Below are 22500 nucleotides of genomic sequence, written 5' to 3'. Positions count from 1 at the left end.
ATCTCAAATCAGTGCTCCCTAAATTCCATCAGCATGTGGACTTTGCTACGAGAGGTGAAAACACGCTGGATCTGCTGTGCGGAGCCCCGCCCCCTGTTTTGCGGAGCCCCACCCCCACCTCGGCTACGCAGACCACATCTCTGTTATGCTAATTCCAGCATACAGACCACTCGTCAAACTCTAAACTGGTTCTGAAGCAGGTGAGAACCTGGCCAGAAGGAGCCACCTCTGCTCTTCAGGACTGCTTTGAGTGCACTGACTGGAACATCTTCAGGGAGGCTGCAACCAACGGCGACTTCATCAGCTTGGAGGAGGACACGGCATCAGTGACCAGCTACATCAGCAAGTGCATTGATGACCATCCACAAGACCATCACCACATGCTCCAGCCAGAAGCAGTGGATGACTGCTAACGTGTGTGCGCTGCTGAGGACTAGAGACTTAGCCTTCAGAACAGGGGACAGGGCGGCCCTAAGAACAGCAGGGGCCAAACTGTCCCGAGCCATCAGAGAGGCAAAGCGTGCACACACCCAGACAATCCACAGCCACATCCAGGACAGCAGAGACACCCAGTGCATGTGGCAGGACATACAGGTGATCATGAACTACAAGACAGCTTCACCTGCCTGTGATAGTGATGCCTCCCTCACAGATGTGCTGAATGACTTCTATACTCGGTTTGAGGTGCAGAACAACGTAACGGCAAGGAAGACCACCCCCCCCCCCCCCCCACGACCAGATACTCTGTCTATCCACAGCCGACGTGAGGAGATCTCTATACAGAGTTAACCCACAGAAGGCTGATGGACCAGACAACATTCCTGGCAGGTGCTCAGTGAATGTGCAGAACAGCTAGCGGATGTCTTCACTGACATCTTCAACATTTCCCTGAGCAGCGCTGTTGTTCCTACGTGCCTCAAGACAACCACCATTGTCCCCGTCCCACAGAAGTCTACAGTGTCCTGCCTCAATGACCATCGTCCCGTCGCACTCACACCCATCGTTATGAAGTGCTTTGAGAAGCTCGTCATGAGGCACATCAAGACCGTTACCACCCTCACTGGACCCCCTACAGTTCGTGTATCGTCCAAACCGCTCCACAGACGATACCATTGCCACGGCCCTTCATTTAGCCCTCACCCACCTGGACAATTAAGACACTTACATACGAATGATGTTCATAGACTTTGGTTCAGCATTTAACACAATCATCCCTCAGCACCTGATTGGGAAGCTGAACCTGCTGGGACTGAACACCTCCCTCTGCATCTGGATCCTGGACTTCCTGACTGGGAGACCTCAGTCAGTCCAGATCAGGAACAGCATCTCCAGCACCATCACACTGAACACTGGAGACCCTCAGGGCTGTGTGCTCAGTCCACTGCTGTTCACTCTGCTGACTCACGACTGTGCAGAAATGCACAGATCAAACCATATCATCAAGTTCACTGATGACACGACTGTGGTGGGTCTCATCAGCAAGAACGACGAGTCAGCATACAGAGAGGAGGTGCAACATCTAACTACCTGGTGTAGAACCAACAACCTGTCTCTGAATGTTGATAAAACTAAAGAGATGGTTGTTGACTTCAGGAGAGCACAGAGTGACGACTCTCCACTGAACATCAACAGATCATCTGTAGAGATCATCAAGAGCACCAAATTTCTTGGTGTTCATCTAGCGGAGAACTTCACCTGGTCACTCAACACCAGCTCCATCACCAAGAAAGCCCAGCAGCATCACTACTTCTTACGAAGGCTGAGAAAGGCACATCTCCCTCCCCCCATCCTGACCATGTTCTACAGAGGGACCATTGAGATCATCCTGAGCAGCTGCATCACTGTCTGGTTTGTGAACTGCACCATCTCAGATCACAAGACCCTGCAGCGGAGAGTGAGGACATCTGAGAAGATCATTGGAGTCTCTCTTCCCTCTATCATGGACACTTGCTGCATCCGCAAAGCCAACAGCATTGTGGACCTCCCACACACACACACACACACTTCACCCCACATGCCCCTCACACACACTCTTCACCCTCCTGCCGTCTGGAAAATGATACCAAAAAAATGGACTGCACAGACCTACACCGAATACACACACTTTAAATACATCCATCAACATGTTTACATGCTGTTTTATGCTCTTTGCACACACATTCTGTCTCACATTTCAGTTGACTGCTGTTCTGCACAATCCTGTACATTATCTCATCTCATATCTCTCTCTCTCTCTCTCTCTCTCTCTCTCTCTCTCTCTATCACCACCCCTTTTTATCTCTTTCCCCTCCTTTCTTTCTCTCCTCATTGCTGCATGTTGTGGCTCTTTAACACTAAGGAGAGATGTGAACCTTACACATACCATTAAAGGGAAAAACCTGTGTGTGTCTGTGTGTGTGTGTGTTTGTGATGGAGTTTCCCCATCACTCACTTCCTGTCCTGCTCTGATTGGTGGAGAACAACAGAAACATTTCCTCTTCCTGTTTCACTGCAGGTCAGACCCGGGCAGTCTGTCTGTCTGTCTGTCTTTCTCTCAGGCATATGGAGGAACTGTTTACAGGAAGAGTGTCACAGCTTTTGTGTTCTCAGCTTCTATAAAAGGAAATTTGTGAGTTGAGCTTCCTGTGTGTGAGAGTGAGACCTTTCTGCTTGTGCTCAGAGTGACTCCAACCTCAGGGTCTTATTAACACAAAAAGGCATTTAATTACAAAAGGGGAGGAGCTTTTAACATGAGAGAGTACTCCACAGGTTAATCTCACACACACACACACACACAGACCATGTGTTTCCCCTCCCATCAGTCTACATTAACATCATTTACCTTACTATCTGATCTGCACATTTACACCGGTGTTAATGCATTATTACTGAACACAGATATATAACATACACCAGTCTCAATCATATTATTATGTTAATAACAAGTAATTATTCTAATCTGAAATATGTAAATATTTAAATGGATAATATTATAATAATAATAATAATAATAATAATAATAATAATAATAATCATTATTATTATTATTATTATTATTATTATTACTATCATTATTATTATTATTATAATTATTATTATTATTATTATTATTATCATTATTATTATTATTGTTTTTATTATTATTATTATCATCATTATTATTATTATTATTATTACTATCATTATTATTATTATTATCATTATTATTATTATTATTATTATTATTATTATCCGGTGATTCTTCAGGTGTAAAAATGAAGTGCAGCTCAATAAAGTTTAAGAGAGAAACTAAAATGATTTTTAATTTACAAGTTTATTCCTTGAGGATTCATATTAATAACTACTACCTAATGTTAGCTAAAGTGATAATAGTGCACACACACACACACACACACACACACACACTATACACACCTCACTATATACACACACAAACATTATACATACACACTATACACACACACACATTATACATACACACTATACACACACAAACACTATACACACACACACACACACACACACTACACACACCTCACTATATACACACACACAAACATTATACATACACACTATACACACACACAAACATTATACATACACACTATACACACACAAACACTATACACACACACAAACATTATACATACACACTATACACACACAAACACTATACACACACACACAAACACTATACACACACACACACACACACACAAACATTATACATACACACTATACACACAAACATTATACATACACACTATACACACACAAACACTATACACACACTACACACACCTCACTATATACACACATACTGTACACTATACACACATACTGTACACTATACACACACATTATACACACACACTGTACACTATACACACACAAACATTATACATACACACTATACACACACAGACACTATACACACACTACACACACCTCACTATATACACACATACTGTACACTATACACACATACTGTACATTATACACACACACAAACATTATACATACACACTATACACACACACACTATACACACCTCACTATATACACACATACTGTACACTATACACACACAAACATTATACACACACAAACACTATACACACCTCACTATACACACACATACTGTACAATATACACACACACAAACACTATACATAAACACTGTACACACACACACTATACACACACACTATACACACACAAATACTATACATACACTATATATAAACACTGTACACACACAAACACTATACATACACACACACCTCACTATATACACACACAAACACTATACACAAACACACACCTCACTATATACACATACTATACGCTATACACACACAAACACCTCACTATATACACACACACAAACACTACACACAAACAAACACACAAACACACAGTTAAAGCTCTAGTTTTAAACTTTTCGCTTAGACTGAATTATAGACCTCTTTTGGAGTGAGTGATCTCATGCACCTTGTATCAGTTTGTGTGTATAGTGTGTATAGTGTGTATAGTGTGTGTATAGTGTGTGTGTGTGTGTGTGTGTGTGTGTGTGTGTAGTGTGTGTGTGTGTGTATAGTGTGTGTGTAGTGTGTGTAGTGTGTGTAGTGTGTATAGTGTGTATAGTGTGTGTGTGTGTGTGTGTGTGTGTGTGTGTGTGTGTGTGTGTGTGTGTGTGTGTGTGTGTGTGTGTGTGTGTGTGTGTGTGTGTGTGTGTGTGTGTGTGTGTGTGTGTGTGTGTGTGTGTGTGTGTGTGTGTGTATATATGAAGCGGAACTACTTGCCCTACCCTGTTTTAGACTTGTGAAATGATTTTATCGCTCACTTTAACGTGTTGCGCGGTTTGTAAAAGGTGTAAATATAAAAACAATATAAATATAAAGTTAGTAACCTTGACACGAGCTCCTGCTAAAAGTTTCCCCCAAACTCGAACAGCCACCAAAACTCCGCTGCAAACGGATTCCGTCCATCGGCTCGACAAGCCGCTGTGCATGATGGGAAATGAAGTTCTGTCCTTAACCAGGAAGAGTGAGCGTAACGAGCTAAAGAACTACAATTCCCATAAACAAGGCGGAACGTTTCTGCTTTCACAGCGTTAAAGTTAAGGAAACTCTTGTAACGGATCGGAATTGTCGATAATCACAATTATTTATCAAACTTTTTAAATTATGTAAACAAATTTAAATGTTTGTTTACTGTGAGAAACCTAAAACAATATCTCAGACCCAGGTTCGTTAGTATAAATACATAATAAATGAATTATCACCTCTTAAAGGTTCATTTGTACGCAAACCCACCGCAGGGCATTGTGGGATATCATCAACCTGCTAATATCAAACTATTACACATCTACACCAGTACTACATCTAATCATGTGTGTCTGTTTGTGTATGAGTGTGTGTATGTGTCTCTATTTGTGTATCTGTACTGTGTGTGTGGATGTCTGTATGTGTGTATATGTGTGTGTGTGTCTGTATGTGTGTATATGTGTGTGTGTGTCTGTATGTGTGTATATGTGTGTCTGTATGTGTGTGTGTGTCTATGTGTGTGTGTCTGTATGTGTGTATATGTGTGTGTCTGTATGTGTGTGTGTATGTGTGTGTATCTGTACTGTGTGTGTGGATGTCTGTATGTGTGTATATGTGTGTCTGTATGTGTGTGTGTGTCTATGTGTGTGTGTGTGTATATGTGTGTGTCTGTATGTGTGTATATGTGTGTGTGTCTGTATGTGTGTATATGTGTGTGTCTGTGTGTGTGTGTCTATGTGTGTGTGTGTATATGTGTGTGTATCTGTACTGTGTGTGTGGATGTCTGTATGTGTGTATATGTGTGTATATGTGTGTGTGTCTGTATGTGTGTGTCTATGTGTGTGTGTGTGTGTGTATATGTGTGTGTATCTGTACTGTGTGTGGATGTCTGTATGTGTGTATATGTGTGTCTGTATGTGTGTGTGTCTATGTGTGTGTGTGTATATGTGTGTGTGTCTGTATGTGTGTATATGTGTGTGTGTCTGTATGTGTGTATATGTGTGTGTCTCATACTGCAGTGTATCAGGGTCAGTTTAATCTCTTTTCTTCTCTTACATCCAACCCAGATCCAACAAACACACTAAACCCTGCACCATGAGGACATGACATGCATGTGGTGGGGACCGTGGATTTAGTTTAGGGTCACACAGAACATCTCTAGTAATGGTTTAGATGAGGTTTTAGTGAAGAAGGGGCGTGGCTTATAGCAGGTCCAATCACAGCAGCATCAACTCAGACACATCAAATGTCATTTTAAAGAACTTTAATCATAAAATACAGATTTAAGGAGAACATCTCTAATTATGAAGAATTCCCTGGTACAAACAGGACAGTGCATAAGCTGCATTAAAAAAATACTTTTTTTGGGAAGCCGATAATCACAAGGACTGATTAAAGTGCAGGACCAATAACACAGGCGTCATTTCTTCACGTCTTGTATGCAGCGAGGACAAAACCTGCAAAAAGGAAACAATTAGATGTTTAATGTCAACATTTTCTCAATAAAGACATTTTTTCCAGACTATAAAACACACCTCATTAGCACTGGACTATAGCTGACAACATAAAACAGTGTCATGCTACACGCTAATGTTAGTGAAATCTGGATGAAGAGCCATGTATTCATTTAGATCATGAATATTAATGAAGAGAAACAAGGCAGAGTGATGTGGAGATGTTTGATCAGCAGTGTCTTACCATTTCCCTTTGGGTTTAGTCGTCAGACAGACACAAGCGAAGTGAAACCACTCAATGGGACACTGTTAGAAAAACAACAAGCACAATTCAATAATCAAGTCAGAGTTAATCAGACTAACTAACTCACACACTCAGCTCACAGCTCACCCTTTAAACCTCACTCCAGTGTTCAGTGATGTTCAGGACTCTCTGCTCTGACCTAATGTGTGTGTATGTGTGTGAGATTACTGAGTGTGCACATGTTCGTACATCAGCGTTGTCACAGCCGATCATCTCTCCGTATGAGACCTGAGCACACAGACAGTACGTGGGCTCGTTGGGGTCCACAGGCATGTCGAGAACATCAGACGAGTGAACATCCAGCAGAACATCACTGACAGAAGAGAACAGATACACAACTATCAGTACACACACAGACTAAATGCTTATTAATCAACTCATTAGCTACTAAAGCTACTGTAGATGGACCAAACCATTCATCCATCATATCAATCAAATACATGAACAAGACAGACCATTACAGAGAAGTTCTGAAACAGGACCAAACCATTTAGTATCACCACTGTGTGGCTAATCCCTGCTAACCATCAGTGTGCCGCTAGCCTGTGTGTGTGTGTGTGTGTGTGTGTGTGTGTGTGTGTGCGTGCGCGTACGTGTTCTTCTGTGCTTTGGGTTTGGGAGAGTCGTGACCAGAACCGCTCTTTTCTCTCCCACTCCCTCCTCTTCTGTCCTTCAGGTTCTTCTTCTCTGAACACAAGAACATACTCATTGCTGGTGGCTACAGGTTTACAGTACATGTTAACTACATTAGTTAGCGTTGTAGCTCGTCATCTGATTCCGCTCGCACTTTTACTCTTCTTGTCGTCTGAGCTCTCGAGGCCGCTCAATTCCAGCTTGTCCTTCAGTTCGTTCTCAAAGCGTGCTAGATCAGCATCCAGACGCCGGATGTGTTTGTCCACCTGTGTGAAAACATGTACACACGCGCACACACACACCCACACCCACACTATGACTGATTCAGTAAGTAAATACCACATAAGTCAATTATTAATTAGTTGTCAATAACTTCTTAATCATTTCTGAAATATATTTGCTGTAGCGTCTCTAAGCTCTGCCCCCTAGTGGCTGCAGAAGGTAATACCTCTCTGCCTCACTGACTCTGAACAGAAACATTACCAATGTTTATTACCAACTGAAGCACCAAAGCACGTTAAAGTTAAAGCCACACCGTACAGAAGCTTTATTTTAGGTGAAATATTCTCTCCTTTTCCTCCATCTTTCATCTGTTTTTATCTCTTCTTCTTTGCTCCCTTTATTTCCTCCTATCTTTAATATCCTTGTCATTTCTTTACTCGACTTCTCTTCTTTTTTATTCCTAATGGATGAATTTATAAAAAGTGAATGTGTGTAAAATGTTCTATACACTTGTAATTTCTCTGACACACACACACACACACACACACACACACACACACACACACACACACCAGCTCGTATATCTGCATGGCAAGCTGCACTTTGTCATCACTGAACTCTAGACACTTGCTGTAGGCTCCATTGATCCTCTTTAGAAGCTCCACTCGGTCCTCAGCTGACAGGTTCCTCACACACTCCATGTACTCACACACCAGATCATCGATCTCCACTTTCTTCTCTGCACAGACCAGTGAGAGCAGTTAAAGTGCTGGGATGGAGACCTACATGTACTGTGTTCAGTTCTTCATGCATTAACACACACACCTTCAGTTCTGTTGTCCAAATCAGTCATCAGTGAGAAATTCCGCTGCAGCTCAAAGGGAAGACCCTCGAGACCTTCAGACAGGAAGTGACGTCAAACTACAGTGTAGTGTTCAGTTAACTACAGTGTAGTGTTCAGTTAACTACAGTCTGGTTTTACATAACAGTTACTTTAACATTTCTGTTTAAACACTAACATTAACACTAAAACTAACATTACCACTAAAACTAACACTAACATTAACACTGACACTAGCATTAACGCTAACACTGGCATTAACGCTAACACTGGCTTTAACGCTAACAGTAACACTAACATTAACACTGACATTAACACTGGCATTAACACTGGCATTAACACTGGCATTAACACTGGCATTAACACTAACACTGGCATTAACGCTAACAGTAACACTAACATTAACACTGACATTAACACTGGCATTAACACTGGCATTAACACTAACACTGGCATTAACGCTAACAGTAACACTAACATTAACACTGACATTAACACTGGTATTAACACTGGCATTAACACTAACACTGGCATTAACGCTAACAGTAACACTAATATTAACACTGACACTGGCATTAACACTGACATTAACACTAACATTAACAGTGTTTATTATAAACAAACCCTAACACAGTATTAACCTGTGTACAGGTCATGTGTTGAACACTACAGTTTTACATTTATTACTTTATTAATGACTTACTATCATGTATATAATAATATAATATATAAAATAAACACTTATGTACATGTATAATAATATATATATATAATAAAGACTTATTTACATGTATATAATAATATAATATATAAAATAAACACTTATTTACATGTATATAATAATATAATATATAAAATAAACACTTATTTACATGTATAATATATATATATAATAAAGACTTATTTACATGTATATAATAATATAATATATAAAATAAAGACTTATTTACATGTATAATAATAATATATATAAAATAAACACTTATTTACATGTATAATATAATATATAAAATAAAGACTTATTTACATGTATATAATAATATATATATATAAAATAAACACTTATTTACATGTATAATAATATATATATATAAAATAAACACTTATTTACATGTATAATAATATAATATATAAAATAAACACTTATTTACATGTATAATAATATAATATATAAAATAAACACTTATTTACATGTATAATAATATATATATATAAAATAAACACTTATTTACATGTATAATAATAATATATATAAAATAAACACTTATTTACATGTATAATAATATAATATATAAAATAAACACTTATTTACATGTATAATAATAATATATATAAAATAAAGACTTATTTACATGTATAATAATATAATATATAAAATAAAGACTTATTTACATGTATAATAATAATATATATAAAATAAACACTTATTTACATGTATAATAATAATATATATAAAATAAAGACTTATTTACATGTATAATAATATAATATATAAAATAAAGACTTATTTACATGTATAATAATAATATATATAAAATAAAGACTTATTTACATGTATAATAATAATATATATAAAATAAAGACTTATTTACATGTATAATAATGTAATATATAAAATAAACACTTATTTACATGTATAATAATAATATATATAAAATAAACACTTATTTACATGTATAATAATAATAGATATAAAATAAACACTTATTTACATGTATAATAATGTAATATATAAAATAAAGACTTATTTACATGTATAATAATAATATATATAAAATAAAGACTTATTTACATGTATAATAATAATATATATAAAATAAAGACTTATTTACATGTATAATAATAATATATATAAAATAAAGACTTATTTACATGTATAATAATATAATATATAAAATAAAGACTTATTTACATGTATAATAATATAATATATAAAATAAAGACTTATTTACATGTATAATAATAATATATATAAAATAAAGACTTATTTACATGTATAATAATAATATATATAAAATAAAGACTTATTTACATGTATAATAATAATATATATAAAATAAAGACTTATTTACATGTATAATAATAATATATATAAAATAAAGACTTATTTACATGTATAATAATAATATATATAAAATAAACACTTATTTACATGTATAATAATAATATATATAAAATAAACACTTATTTACATGTATAATAATAATATATATAAAATAAACACTTATTTACATGTATATATAATAATATATATAAAATAAACACTTATTTACATGTATAATAATATAATATATAAAATAAAGACTTATTTACATGTATAATAATATAATATATATAAAATAAACACTTATTTACATGTATAATAATGTAATATATAAAATAAACACTTATTTACATGTATAATAATAATATATATAAAATAAACACTTACTATCCAGATAATGTTCCAGATACATCGCTATGGCCATTTTAACGCCGCTCAGCTGCTCTAGTCGCGCGCGCCAAATTCATCCGGCAGATGACGTCATATTTATGTGACGGAAGTAAAAGCCCCCGTTCGCTTAAAACACTTTAGCTACGGTGTCATTTGTGTTACTGTTTTGGAGACTTTATAAATACAGATAAAGACTCGGCTTGAAAATAAAAATAAGTGAAAAACTCCGCTCTCTCTCTCTCTCTCTCTCTGTCTGTCCGCCGTTATGTTCGTCATAAACAGAACACACAAAACCCGGATGAGAAACACGACTCTGATTGGTCCAACACTCTGTGTGTAATGTAGTGTTACATCAGGTCTAGTTTCTGTTTTAGTCTTTAAGTTTATTTAACTAATAAATTAGTCATTTATTTAAAAAGGTATTACTGAGAGAGACAAAGAGAGAAAGTGAGAGAGACAAAGTGAGAGACAGAGAGATAAAGAGACAAAGTGAGAGAGACAAAGTGAGAGACAGAGAGACAAAGAGAGAGAGACAAAGTGAGAGAGACAAAGTGAGACAGAGAGACAAAGAGAGAGAGACAAAGTGAGAGAGACAGAGAGATAAAGAGACAAAGTGAGAGAGACAAAGTGAGAGACAGAGAGACAAAGTGAGAGAGACAAAGAGAGAAAGTGAGAGAGACAAAGTGAGAGACAGAGAGACAAAGAGACAAAGTGAGAGACAGAGAGACAAAGTGAGAGAGACAAAGTGAGAGACAGAGAGACAAAGTGAGAGAGACAAAGTGAGAGACAGAGAGACAAAGTGAGAGAGACAAAGAGAGAGACAAAGAGAGAGACAGAGAGACAAAGTGAGAGAGACAGACACAGAGAAAGACAGAGACAAAGAGACAATGTGAGAGACAGTTGGGTGGTTGACGTGACGTGATTTTAATATAACAGTGTAAATACTCACTAAAATGTGTTTTTTCTGACAACAATCACATGTAAATTACTGTATTTTATGTTGTACTTTTACTTTTGGATGAAAAATATTTTTTGTTCCTGTTTATTTAAAGTCTTTTATGCCAAATGTCCTGCGTTGTGACTGTAACATAAATGAGACATGAAATATAAACAGCTATAAAATAAACCAGCAACATTTGGAATAATTCATAAGAGCTTTGGCATTATTTTACAAATATTAACTTAATAAAAAAAAAGGTTTTTACATACAAAAACAATATACAGGAATATTTACAACAAGCAAAATTTTGTAACATAAATGCCGTCCTGTGGTGTGACATGGAGGTCATGTGGTGTGACATGGAGGTCATGTGGTGTGACATCACTTTAAATCCAACTAAATGCCTTAATTAAGTTAATTCGATTTTTATCATGATGTAGCTTTCAAAGCGCTGCATCATTTAACTATCACAAAAAAATAAACAGTGCAGTAAGACTCTCATTTTACAAAATATTTCTATGCGAGTGAGTGAGAAAAGAAAGTGCGAGTAAGGAGTGGAACTGAAAAACAGTTGTGAAAAATAACTATGTTGAATTTTAATGATGATTTTTAGAAAAGGCTTCATAAACTTTAACATCTGTGATCTGCAGTTAAAATCAGTAACATCTGTATATTTTCTCTTTACTGTAGTGTGGCGTCACACCGCAGGACATTTTATGTCTGTTGTCGTGAAAAAGGCTTCACGAAGGGGAAAGAAGGGGAAATTCTATAAAACAGTAACAGTGACACCAACTTTTTTTCTTTTCAAAATTTCATATATTTTGTTTGAAAAACATTTATTTTGTTTGTGAAAAGAAAAATACTGTTTCACCTCTATTTGTCAAGTGCCCAGAGAGAGAGAGAAAGTGAGAGAAAGAGAGAGAAAGTGAGAGACACACAGAGAGAGAAAGACACAGAGAGAGACAGTGAGAGAAAGGGAGAAAGTGAGACACACAGAGAGAGAGAGAAAGTGAGAGACACAGAGAGAGAGAGAAAGTGAGAGACACAGTGAGAGAAAGGGAGAAAGTGAGACACAGAGAGAGAGAGACACAGAGAAAGAGAGAGAAAGTGAGAGACACACAGAGAGAGAAAGACACAGAGAGAGACAGAGAGAAAGTGAGAGACAGTGAGAGAAAGGGAGAAAGTGAGACACAGAGAGAGAGAGAGAGAGAGAGAGAAAGTGAGAGACAGAGAGAGAGAGACAGAGAGAGACACACAGAGACAGAGAGAGAAAGTGAGAGACAGAGAGAGAGAGAGAGAGAGAGAGAGAGAGAAAGTGAGAGACACAGAGATAGAGACACAGAGAGAGACAAAGAGAGAGAGACACAGAGAGAGAGCACAATGAGTGTAAATGTGAAGCATCTCAGTAAGTGTGTTCAGTACTGAATCTCAGCACCTGAATAGTGAGCACTATCTAGTGCTCTATCTTGTGAATGTAAACAGTAGAACAAAAAGGTGACAAACAAATAAATGTTTTATTAAGAAAAACAAGATTAAAAAATAAAAGCAGCAGTGTTCAACGTGACCAATCTGCTGCCTTCAGCTTCATCTGCTGCTCAATCATCAGGTCAAACTCCTGTCTTTCTCTACAGAGGGTGAGAAAGAGAGAAAGAATAACAGGCTATTTCTCTACTGTAAGTTTCTCATCTCATCTCACACACACACACACACACACTACCTGTTGCTATGGCGAGGACCTTGGCGATATTTCTCTTCTGCTTTAACCAGAGAGACAGAATCCACTGCAGATATTGCAGAGATCAAAGCCTGAAACACACCAAATAAATTCACTCATTTTACTCGTCCTTTCCTCCTTTCAGGACCGTTCAAAAACTCTATGTATGTGACTATGATGGAAGGTTGTTGCCATGGTCACACACATTTACAGCATTGTGCACCCTTATCCAGAGTGACGCACAAGAGTGCTACACACACACACACCTCAGGGAAAAGGACGTCCAGGATGAATCGTATGCGGTCTGATTTCTCCAGACCCCGGTTAGCTTTAGCAGCACTCTGATACAATTCCTCCAGGTAGCTGTACACTGCATCCACCTGCTTCTCGTCCTCCAGGTACACCTGACCTACCACCAAGCGGGTGGAGCTGTGCAGATCCCGCAGCCACGTGGACACCTGCTGACCTCTGATCACCGCCTGTGTGTGTGTTCAGGACGACACAGTCAGAGAACCAGGACACGCAGATTCAACATAGCACTGTGTCCTGACTGATCAAGCTGAGCAGAACCAAAAACACACACACACACTCGCACGCTCACACACACACACTTGTGCACTCACACCCACAGACACACACTCGCACATGCACAAAGTGTTTGTTCTGTACCAGTAAGCGGTCCTGAGCTCCTCGTTTCCTCACAATGAAGTCCACCAGTCTCTGGTTGGCGCGGTTCCTGGCAGCCAGCGCACGGTCAGGGAGAACTTTCTTCACCACGTGGAACTCCTGAAGGAGGTCAGGATGTTCCTCAAGGTCCTGAAACTCAGAGTCTCCATCCTGCTGCTCCATCAGACACTGAGTGGGAGACAGAAGATCTGACGAAGCCTTCGAGTATTGACTCCTTATTGGCTGACCTGTTAATCACACACACACACACTAAAATATAGAATATGTAAACATGTAAAAAAAATGTTTTTATTTAAAAAAAATAAATCATTAATTTATTTAACAAAAATAAGAATATTAACATTAATAATAACTATAAGAGACTGGATAGATCATTACTTACTGATATCATCAGCAATGTAGTCAATGATTGAGCCAACAAATGAGCCACAACCTACACACACACAGACACACACATACACAGAGACACACACACACACACACAGAGACACACACACACACAGACACACACACAGAGACACACACAGAGACACACACACAGAGACACACACAGAGACACACACAGAGACACACACACACACACACAGAGAGACACACACACACACAGAGAGACACACACACAGAGACACAGAGAGAGAGGTATAGTATATTACAGTATGAAGGCGAGTGAATAAACAAACATTTTCATTTACTACCCTTATTACAGCAACAACAATAACAGCTATAATAATAAATCTCTGTGTATATGTGTGTGAGTGTGTGTGTATGGGTATGTGTGGGTATGTGTATGTATGTGTGTATGTGTGTGTGGGGGAGGTATGTGTATGTGTGTGTGTGTGTGTGGGTATTTGTGCGTGTTTGTATGTGTGTGTGTGTGTGGGTATGGGTGTGGGTATGTGTATGTATTTGTGTATGTGTGTGTGTGGGGGGGGTATGTGTATGTGTGTGGGTATTTGTGCGTGTTGGTATGTGTATGTGTGTGTGTGTGTGTGTGTGTGTGTGTGTGTGTGTGTGTGTGTGCTCACACACCAATGCGGATGTTGTAGTCAGAGATTAGGTCCAGACTCAACATGATGGATTCACCGTACTTCTCTTTGGCTATGTCCTACACACACACCTTATTATTAGAAACACAAACAGCAACAGCAACAGCAACAACAACAACAACAACAACAACAATAATAATAATAATAAACAGCAGTGTTTTTGTACCACAAAGTGGTGATACTCTTCACAGTCAAACGGTTTTAGCGTCCTCAGGGACACGGATAAACTGCATCAGGAAATAAAAACACACTGCATGTTATTATCCATCACACACACACACACACACACACACACGGAACTATTGTTCTTAAAAGTTTTTGAAAATAATTACACAAACATAACCCACAAACACACAGTAATGGATACACAAACACGTCTCATTCCAACTCGAGCAGCTCGAGACAAATATTATATTTTCTGTTAACAGCCACATTACAGATTCCTCAACACAGGGAGTGAAAGTGTAAAGTAAAGTGTGTGTGTTTCACATTACATACATGTTGATTCCTCAACACAGGGAGTGAAAGTGTAAAGTAAAGTGTGTGTGTTTCACATTACATACATGTTGATTCCTCAACACAGGGAGTGAAAGTGTAAAGTAAAGTGTGTGTGTTTCACATTTATATAAAGTAATGCAACAAAAATACAGCCACACATTTGGTTCTGTGAAGAATGAAGACACTCACCCTTTACATATTCCTTTATAAATGAGAAACTGGTCAATAAACACAATGCTGGCCTTCTTAGTCTTACGGTTCACACTCTTAACCTGAACACACACACACACACACACACACACACACACACACAATGTGTTAGACAGCTGTCCAAAAAATGTACATTTAATGACTTTTTTAAGATGCAGATGATTAAGTACCATGGCTGGCCAGAAGGGGTATTTCCTCAGTTTACACCACACACACAGCCCCTCTCTGATCGAGGAAGGTTCTAGAGGAAACACACAGCAGTGTGAGTGTATGTGTGTGTAGTATGAATAGTGAGTATACAGTGTGTGTGTGCACGCATAGTGAGTATACAGTGTGTGTGTAGTGTGTGTAGTGAGTATACAGTGTGTGTGTAGTGAGTATACAGTGTGTGGGTGTGTGTAGTGAGTATACTGTGTGTGTGTGTGTAGTGAGTATACAGTGTGTGTGTGTAGCGAGTATACAGTGTGTGTGTGTGTCTGTGTAGTGAGTACACAGTGTGTGTGTAGTGAGTATACAGTGTGTGTGTGTAGTTAGTATACTGTGTGTGTGTAGTGAGTATACAGTGTGTGTGTGTGTAGTGTGTGTAGTGAGTATACAGTGTGTGTGTGTAGTGTGTGTAGTGAGTATACAGTGTGTGTGTGTGTCTGTAGTGTGTGTAGTGAGTATACAGTGTGTGTATTTGTGTGTGCGTGTAGTGAGTATACAGTGTGTGTCTGTAGTGTGTGCAGTGAGTGTACAGTGTGTGTGTATTTGTGTGTGCGTGTTGTAAGTATACAGTGTGTGTCTGTAGTGTGTGTAGTGAGTATACAGTCTGTGTGTGTAGTGTGTGTAGTGAGTATACTGTGTGTGTGTGTGTGTGTGTGTGTAGTGTGTGTACTGTGTGTGTGTGTGTGTGGTGTGTGTAGTGAGTATACTGTGTGTGTGTGTGTGTAGTGTGTGTAGTGAGTATACAGTGTGTGTGTAGTGTGTGTATTGAGTATACGGTGTGTGTGTGTGTGTAGTGAGGATACAGTGTGTGTGTGTGTGTGTGTGTGTGTGTGTGTAGTGTGTGTAGTGAGGATACAGTGTGTGTGTGTGTGTGGTGAGTATACAGTGTGTGTGTGTGTAGTGTGTGTAGTGAGTATACTGTGTGTGTGTGTGTAGTGAGTATACAATGTGTGTGTAGTGTGTGTAGTGAGTATGTGTGTAGTGTGTTTAGTGAGTATACAGTGTGTGTGTGTGTGTGTGTGTGTGTGTGTGTGTGTGTGTGTAGTGTGTGTAGTAAGTATACAGTGTGTGTGTAGTGTGTGTAGTGAGTATACAGTGTGTGTGTGTGTGTGTGTGTAGTGAGTATACAGTGTGTGTGTGTGTAGTGTGTGTAGTGAGTATACTGTGTGTGTGTGTAGTGTGTGTAGTAAGTATACAGTGTGTGTGTGTGTAGTGAGTATACTGTGTGTGTGTGGTGTGTGTAGTGAGTATACAGTGTGTGTGTGTTTGTGTGTGGTGTGTGTAGTGAGTATACAGTGTGTGTGTGTAGTGTGTGTAGTGAGTATACAGTGTGTGTGTGTGTGTGTGTGTGTGTGTGTGTAGTGAGTATACAGTGTGTGTGTGTGTGTGTAGTGAGTATACAGTGTGTGTGTAGTGAGTATACAGTGTGTGGGTGTGTGTAGTGAGTATACTGTGTGTGTGTGTGTAGTGAGTATGTAGTGAGTATACAGTGTGTCTGTGTAGTGAGTACACAGTATGTGTGTAGTGAGTATACAGTGTGTGTGTGTAGTGAGTATACTGTGTGTGTGTAGTGAGTATACTGTGTGTGTGTGTGTGGTGAGTATACAGTGTGTGTGTGTGTAGTGTGTGTAGTGAGTATACAGTGTGTGTGTGTAGTGAGTATACAGTGTGTGTGTGTCTGTAGTGTGTGTAGTGAGTATACAGTGTGTGTATTTGTGTGTGCGTGTAGTGAGTATACAGTGTGTGTCTGTAGTGTGTGCAGTGAGTGTACAGTGTGTGTGTATTTGTGTGTGCGTGTTGTAAGTATACAGTGTGTGTCTGTAGTGTGTGTAGTGAGTATACAGTCTGTGTGTGTAGTGTGTGTAGTGAGTATACTGTGTGTGTGTGTGTGTGTGTGTGTGTGTGTGTGTAGTGTGTGTACTGTGTGTGTGTGTGTGGTGTGTGTAGTGAGTATACTGTGTGTGTGTGTGTGTGTGTAGTGAGTATACAGTGTGTGTGTAGTGTGTGTATTGAGTATACGGTGTGTGTGTGTGTGTGTAGTGAGGATACAGTGTGTGTGTGTGTGTGTGTGTAGTGTGTGTAGTGAGGATACAGTGTGTGTGTGTGTGTGTGTGGTGAGTATACAGTGTGTGTGTGTGTAGTGTGTGTAGTGAGTATACTGTGTGTGTGTGTGTAGTGAGTATACAATGTGTGTGTAGTGTGTGTAGTGAGTATGTGTGTAGTGTGTTTAGTGAGTATACAGTGTGTGTGTGTGTGTGGTGTGTGTAGTAAGTATACAGTGTGTGTGTAGTGTGTGTAGTGAGTATACAGTGTGTGTGTGTGTGTGTGTGTAGTGAGTATACAGTGTGTGTGTGTGTAGTGTGTGTAGTGAGTATACTGTGTGTGTGTAGTGTGTGTAGTAAGTATACAGTGTGTGTGTGTGTGTGTGTAGTGAGTATACTGTGTGTGTGTGTGTGTGTGTGGTGTGTGTAGTGAGTATACAGTGTGTGTGTGTTTGTGTGTGGTGTGTGTAGTGAGTATACAGTGTGTGTGTGTAGTGTGTGTAGTGAGTATACAGTGTGTGTGTGTGTGTGTGTGTGTGTGTAGTGAGTATACAGTGTGTGTGTGTGTGTGTGTAGTGAGTATACAGTGTGTGTGTGTGTGTGTGTGTGTGTAGTGAGTATACAGTGTGTGTGTGTGTGTAGTGTGTGTAGTGAGTATACAGTGTGTGTGTGTAGTGTGTGTAGTGAGTATACAGTGTGTGTGTGTGTGTGTGTGTGTGTGTAGTGAGTATACAGTGTGTGTGTGTGTATAGTGAGTATACTGTGTGTGTGTGTGTGTAGTGTGTGTAGTGAGTATACAGTGTGTGTGTGTGTGTGTGAGACTCACTTTGTCTTATCTGCTGTAGGAAGCTGGGCAGTTCTTCGTCCTCTTCGTCCTCCTCTGAGAGTGTGTGTGTAAGAGACAGCTCTTCCTCCTGTACACTCAGCTCAATGGACAGGTCTGAGGTGGAGGATGTCTCTTCTGGAACACAGTTAAACAACATCCCATAATATTCCTCACCCCCAGCACTGTGTGGCTCATGGTGAGCAGCGTGTGATCAGTGACACCACCAGGTTTACTGGAGTGTGTATCATGTACAGAAGGAGTCTCCAGTGTCAGCACTTACAGGAACAATCAGAGGAACATTAAATAATCAGAAATCCCTTCATCACTACCTGTCTCCTGATGCTCCGAGTCCTCCAGCACGAAGCGCGTTCTGATTCGCTGGCTCTGGGGAAGCTCCGCCTTCGCCAATCTCTTCTTTCTCTGACGTTTAAATGGCGGTGTGTCCACCACTTCCTGTTCTGCCTTCTTCCTCGTCCTCTTCCTCTGCTGAGTTTCAGGATTCTGAGATCGAACTCTCTTTGGCAGTGTTTTCTGTTTGGGGTAAAAACCAACAACCAACAAGAATCAGAAAGGGGGCGGATACAGGGGTGAGAGATTCATCCAATCAGCTAACAGGAAGAATAAGTAATTATAATAAACGCATACCGTGATGGGGCCGATCTGCGGCTGGCTCTGCCGTGTCCTGCTGCACTGTGGGGTGGAGCTGAGGCATAGTTTGGGTCGACGCCCTCGCCGTGGCGTTCTCACGCCCGAGTCTGATTTGGGCGAGGAGACGGTTGTGTCCTGAGGAGAACCCAGACATAAAGGTGTAGCGTGTGTTGAGGTCTCTTTAGCAGCTCTAGATCTCCGAGTGCGTGGTGGTGGTGGTGGTGGTGGTGGTGGTGGTGTTATTGTGGCTTTTTGCTGCCGAGTCCTTCTGGTGTCAGCATCACCACAGGGGTCTGATCTCTCAGAAGGGGTGAAGTCTGATCTCTCTGTTTTCTTTTTCCTCCCTCTCTGAGGACGTGTGGAGGTGTTTTGAGACAAGTGTCCATTTGTTGGTGTGTGTGAGACAGATGAGACAGGTGTGGGTTCGGTGTCAGGATGCTGTGCGACAACTCTGGCTGTTTTTCCTCTCGTCTTCTTCACAGCTCCTGCAGAAGGGACGGTGTGAGGTTTGGAGGAAAGCTCAGAGTTCGTCTCCAAAACAGAAGCCTGCTGGTTTGAGATTTTCTGGCGTCGTCCTTTACGGCTGTATTTTTTCGAGGTGCTCATGCTGACACGTTTCAGCTTTTTCTCAGGGACATTGTTCTGTTTGGAGCAGAAACAATACGGTGTGTAAAGACAAACCTGTTAGTCTGTTTTTATTAGCACTCCAACTGAGGTGTAGAACATTTATGGTCATCCACAGGCTGCACAGTGAGTTTAGTGTAATGTGTGATGGGTTCAGTCATGTGTGTATGTGTGATGGCATCATGTGTGTATGTGTGATGGCATCATGTGTGTATGTGTGATGGGTTCAGTCATGTGTGTATGTGTGATGGCATCATGTGTGTATGTGTGATGGCATCATGTGTGTATGTGTGATGGCATCATGTGTGTATGTGTGATGGGTTCAGTCATGTGTGTATGTGTGATGGCATCATGTGTGTATGTGTGATGGCATCATGTGTGTATGTGTGATGGCATCATGTGTGTATGTGTGATGGCATCATGTGTGTATGTGTGATGGGTTCAGTCATGTGTGTATGTGTGATGGCATCATGTGTGTATGTTGATGGCATCATGTGTGTATGTGTGATGGCATCATGTGTGTATGTGTGATGGCATCATGTGTGTATGTGTGATGGCATCATGTGTGTATGTTGATGGCATCATGAGTGTATGTGTGATGGCATCATGAGTGTATGTGTGATGGCATCATGAGTGTGTGTGTGATGTCATCATGAGTGTGTGTGTGATGGCATCATGAGTGTATGTGTGATGGCATCATGAGTGTATGTGTGATGGCATCATGAGTGTATGTGTGATGGCATCATGTGTGTATGTGTGATGGGTTCAGTCATGTGTGTATGTGTGATGGCATCATGAGTGTATGTGTGATGGCATCATGAGTGTATGTGTGATGGCATCATGAGTGTATGTGTGATGGCATCATGAGTGTGTGTGTGATGGCATCATGAGTGTATGTGTGATGGCATCATGAGTGTATGTGTGATGGCATCATGTGTGTATGTGTGATGGGTTCAGTCATGTGTGTATGTGTGATGGCATCATGTGTGTATGTGTGATGGCATCATGTGTGTATGTGTGATGGCATCATGTGTGTATGTGTGATGGCATCATGTGTGTATGTGTGATGGGTTCAGTCATGTGTGTATGTGTGATGGCATCATGTGTGTATGTTGATGGCATCATGTGTGTATGTGTGATGGCATCATGTGTGTATGTGTGATGGCATCATGTGTGTATGTTGATGGCATCATGAGTGTATGTGTGATGGCATCATGAGTGTATGTGTGATGGCATCATGAGTGTGTGTGTGATGGCATCATGAGTGTGTGTGTGATGGCATCATGAGTGTATGTGTGATGGCATCATGAGTGTATGTGTGATGGCATCATGAGTGTATGTGTGATGGCATCATGTGTGTATGTGTGATGGGTTCAGTCATGTGTGTATGTGTGATGGCATCATGAGTGTATGTGTGATGGCATCATGAGTGTATGTGTGATGGCATCATGAGTGTATGTGTGATGGCATCATGAGTGTGTGTGTGATGGCATCATGAGTGTATGTGTGATGGCATCATGAGTGTATGTGTGATGGCATCATGTGTGTATGTGTGATGGGTTCAGTCATGTGTGTATGTGTGATGGCATCATGAGTGTATGTGTGATGGCATCATGAGTGTATGTGTGATGGCATCATGTGTGTATGTGTGATGGCATCATGTGTGTATGTGTGATGGCATCATGAGTGTATGATAGTGCCTCGGCACGACTCTCTCCAGCACTTGCTTTCTTTTTGTTTACTGTCCGTGTTTGATAATGGGGCAGGTTACTGCTTAACATGGGGCAGTTCACTGCTTAACATGGGGCAGTTCACTGCTTAACATGGGGCAGTTCACTGCTTAACATGGGGCAGTTCACTGCTTAACATGGGGCAGTTCACTGCTTAACATGGGGCAGTTCACTGCTTAACATGGGGCAGTTCACTGCTTAACATGGGGCAGTTCACTGCTTAACATGGGGCAGTTCACTCCAGACACTTTTTTACCAGTTTATACAAACCTGAAAGGTATTTTGGAGCTCTTAGTTGGAGGAGCAGCTGCTCTCTACGGTACATGGAGGAGATGCCGGTGGGGGAAGCGCCAACCTCCTCTCATTGCTGAACAAAATGGACAAATGATTCTTCTTAATGGTACAAACAAAGA

At 39.9% G+C, this 22500-nt stretch overlaps 3 protein-coding genes across 7 annotated transcripts in view; all 3 read right to left on the bottom strand.

Moving 5' to 3' along the window:
- Positions 1 to 5033, bottom strand: part of pak2a (p21 protein (Cdc42/Rac)-activated kinase 2a) — a 19668-nt gene extending 14635 nt beyond the window's left edge. For 2 of the 3 annotated variants that reach the window (XM_060873659.1, XM_060873662.1), the window contains exon 1: positions 4892 to 5033. The gene's annotated coding sequence lies outside the window, so the exon portion shown is untranslated. Of the gene's footprint in view, positions 1 to 2431; positions 2576 to 4891 lie in introns of those variants that run through there. The other variant, XM_060873661.1, reaches the window with a different exon arrangement.
- A 1243-nt stretch (positions 5034 to 6276) lies between these two features.
- LOC132847814 (inhibitor of growth protein 5-like) lies at positions 6277 to 11302 on the bottom strand. Of its 2 annotated transcripts, none has more exons than XM_060873318.1 (8): positions 10913 to 11302; positions 8466 to 8568; positions 8213 to 8379; positions 7573 to 7684; positions 7379 to 7472; positions 6975 to 7098; positions 6726 to 6787; positions 6277 to 6484 (listed from the first exon to the last, which is right to left on the bottom strand). In XM_060873318.1, the coding sequence occupies exons 2-8, from the start codon at positions 8491 to 8493 to the stop codon at positions 6448 to 6450; spliced, it is 624 nt and encodes a 207-aa protein (XP_060729301.1). In that variant the 5' UTR covers positions 8494 to 8568; positions 10913 to 11302; the 3' UTR covers positions 6277 to 6447. The 2 variants fall into 2 exon arrangements, with proteins under 2 accessions (XP_060729301.1, XP_060729299.1); XM_060873316.1 differs by having other exon boundaries at positions 8466 to 8537.
- A 2048-nt stretch (positions 11303 to 13350) lies between these two features.
- si:dkey-127k13.1 (PWWP domain-containing DNA repair factor 3A) overlaps positions 13351 to 22500 on the bottom strand; it is a 10333-nt gene continuing 1183 nt past the window's right edge. Inside the window, exons 1-13 of one of the 2 annotated variants that reach the window (XM_060873658.1) lie at positions 22358 to 22454; positions 19731 to 20375; positions 19415 to 19616; positions 19086 to 19220; positions 16181 to 16251; positions 15990 to 16072; positions 15469 to 15529; positions 15286 to 15361; positions 14639 to 14689; positions 14239 to 14483; positions 13836 to 14048; positions 13573 to 13661; positions 13351 to 13480 (exon numbers count right to left, since the gene is read on the bottom strand). In XM_060873658.1, coding sequence (XP_060729641.1) covers positions 13411 to 13480; positions 13573 to 13661; positions 13836 to 14048; positions 14239 to 14483; positions 14639 to 14689; positions 15286 to 15361; positions 15469 to 15529; positions 15990 to 16072; positions 16181 to 16251; positions 19086 to 19220; positions 19415 to 19616; positions 19731 to 20339 — 1905 coding nt within the window. In that variant the 5' untranslated portion in view covers positions 20340 to 20375; positions 22358 to 22454 and the 3' untranslated portion in view covers positions 13351 to 13410. Of the gene's footprint in view, positions 13481 to 13572; positions 13662 to 13835; positions 14049 to 14238; positions 14484 to 14638; positions 14690 to 15285; positions 15362 to 15468; positions 15530 to 15989; positions 16073 to 16180; positions 16252 to 19085; positions 19221 to 19414; positions 19617 to 19730; positions 20376 to 22357; positions 22455 to 22500 lie in introns of those variants that run through there. The other variant, XM_060873657.1, reaches the window with a different exon arrangement.

Source organism: Tachysurus vachellii, chromosome 7 (genome assembly GCF_030014155.1).
Source record: "Tachysurus vachellii isolate PV-2020 chromosome 7, HZAU_Pvac_v1, whole genome shotgun sequence".
In the NCBI taxonomy this organism is placed as follows: domain Eukaryota; kingdom Metazoa; phylum Chordata; class Actinopteri; order Siluriformes; family Bagridae; genus Tachysurus; species Tachysurus vachellii.
Note: the sequence above shows the minus strand (reverse complement) of the source record. Positions and strands in the feature narration are given on the sequence as shown.

What these genes read in the sequence shown, in the direction of transcription:
- LOC132847814 (XM_060873316.1), bottom strand. Translation starts at nt 10,949, where the DNA reads ATGGCCATAGCGATGTATCTGGAACATTATCTGGATA. An exon ending in TCTGGAACATTATCTGGATA is followed by an intron (nt 8,538 to 10,912) that starts GTAAGTGTTTAT and finishes TCCTGTCTGAAG; the next exon opens with GTCTCGAGGGTCTTCCCTTT. An exon ending in TTTGGACAACAGAACTGAAG is followed by an intron (nt 8,380 to 8,465) that starts GTGTGTGTGTTA and finishes TGGTCTGTGCAG; the next exon opens with AGAAGAAAGTGGAGATCGAT.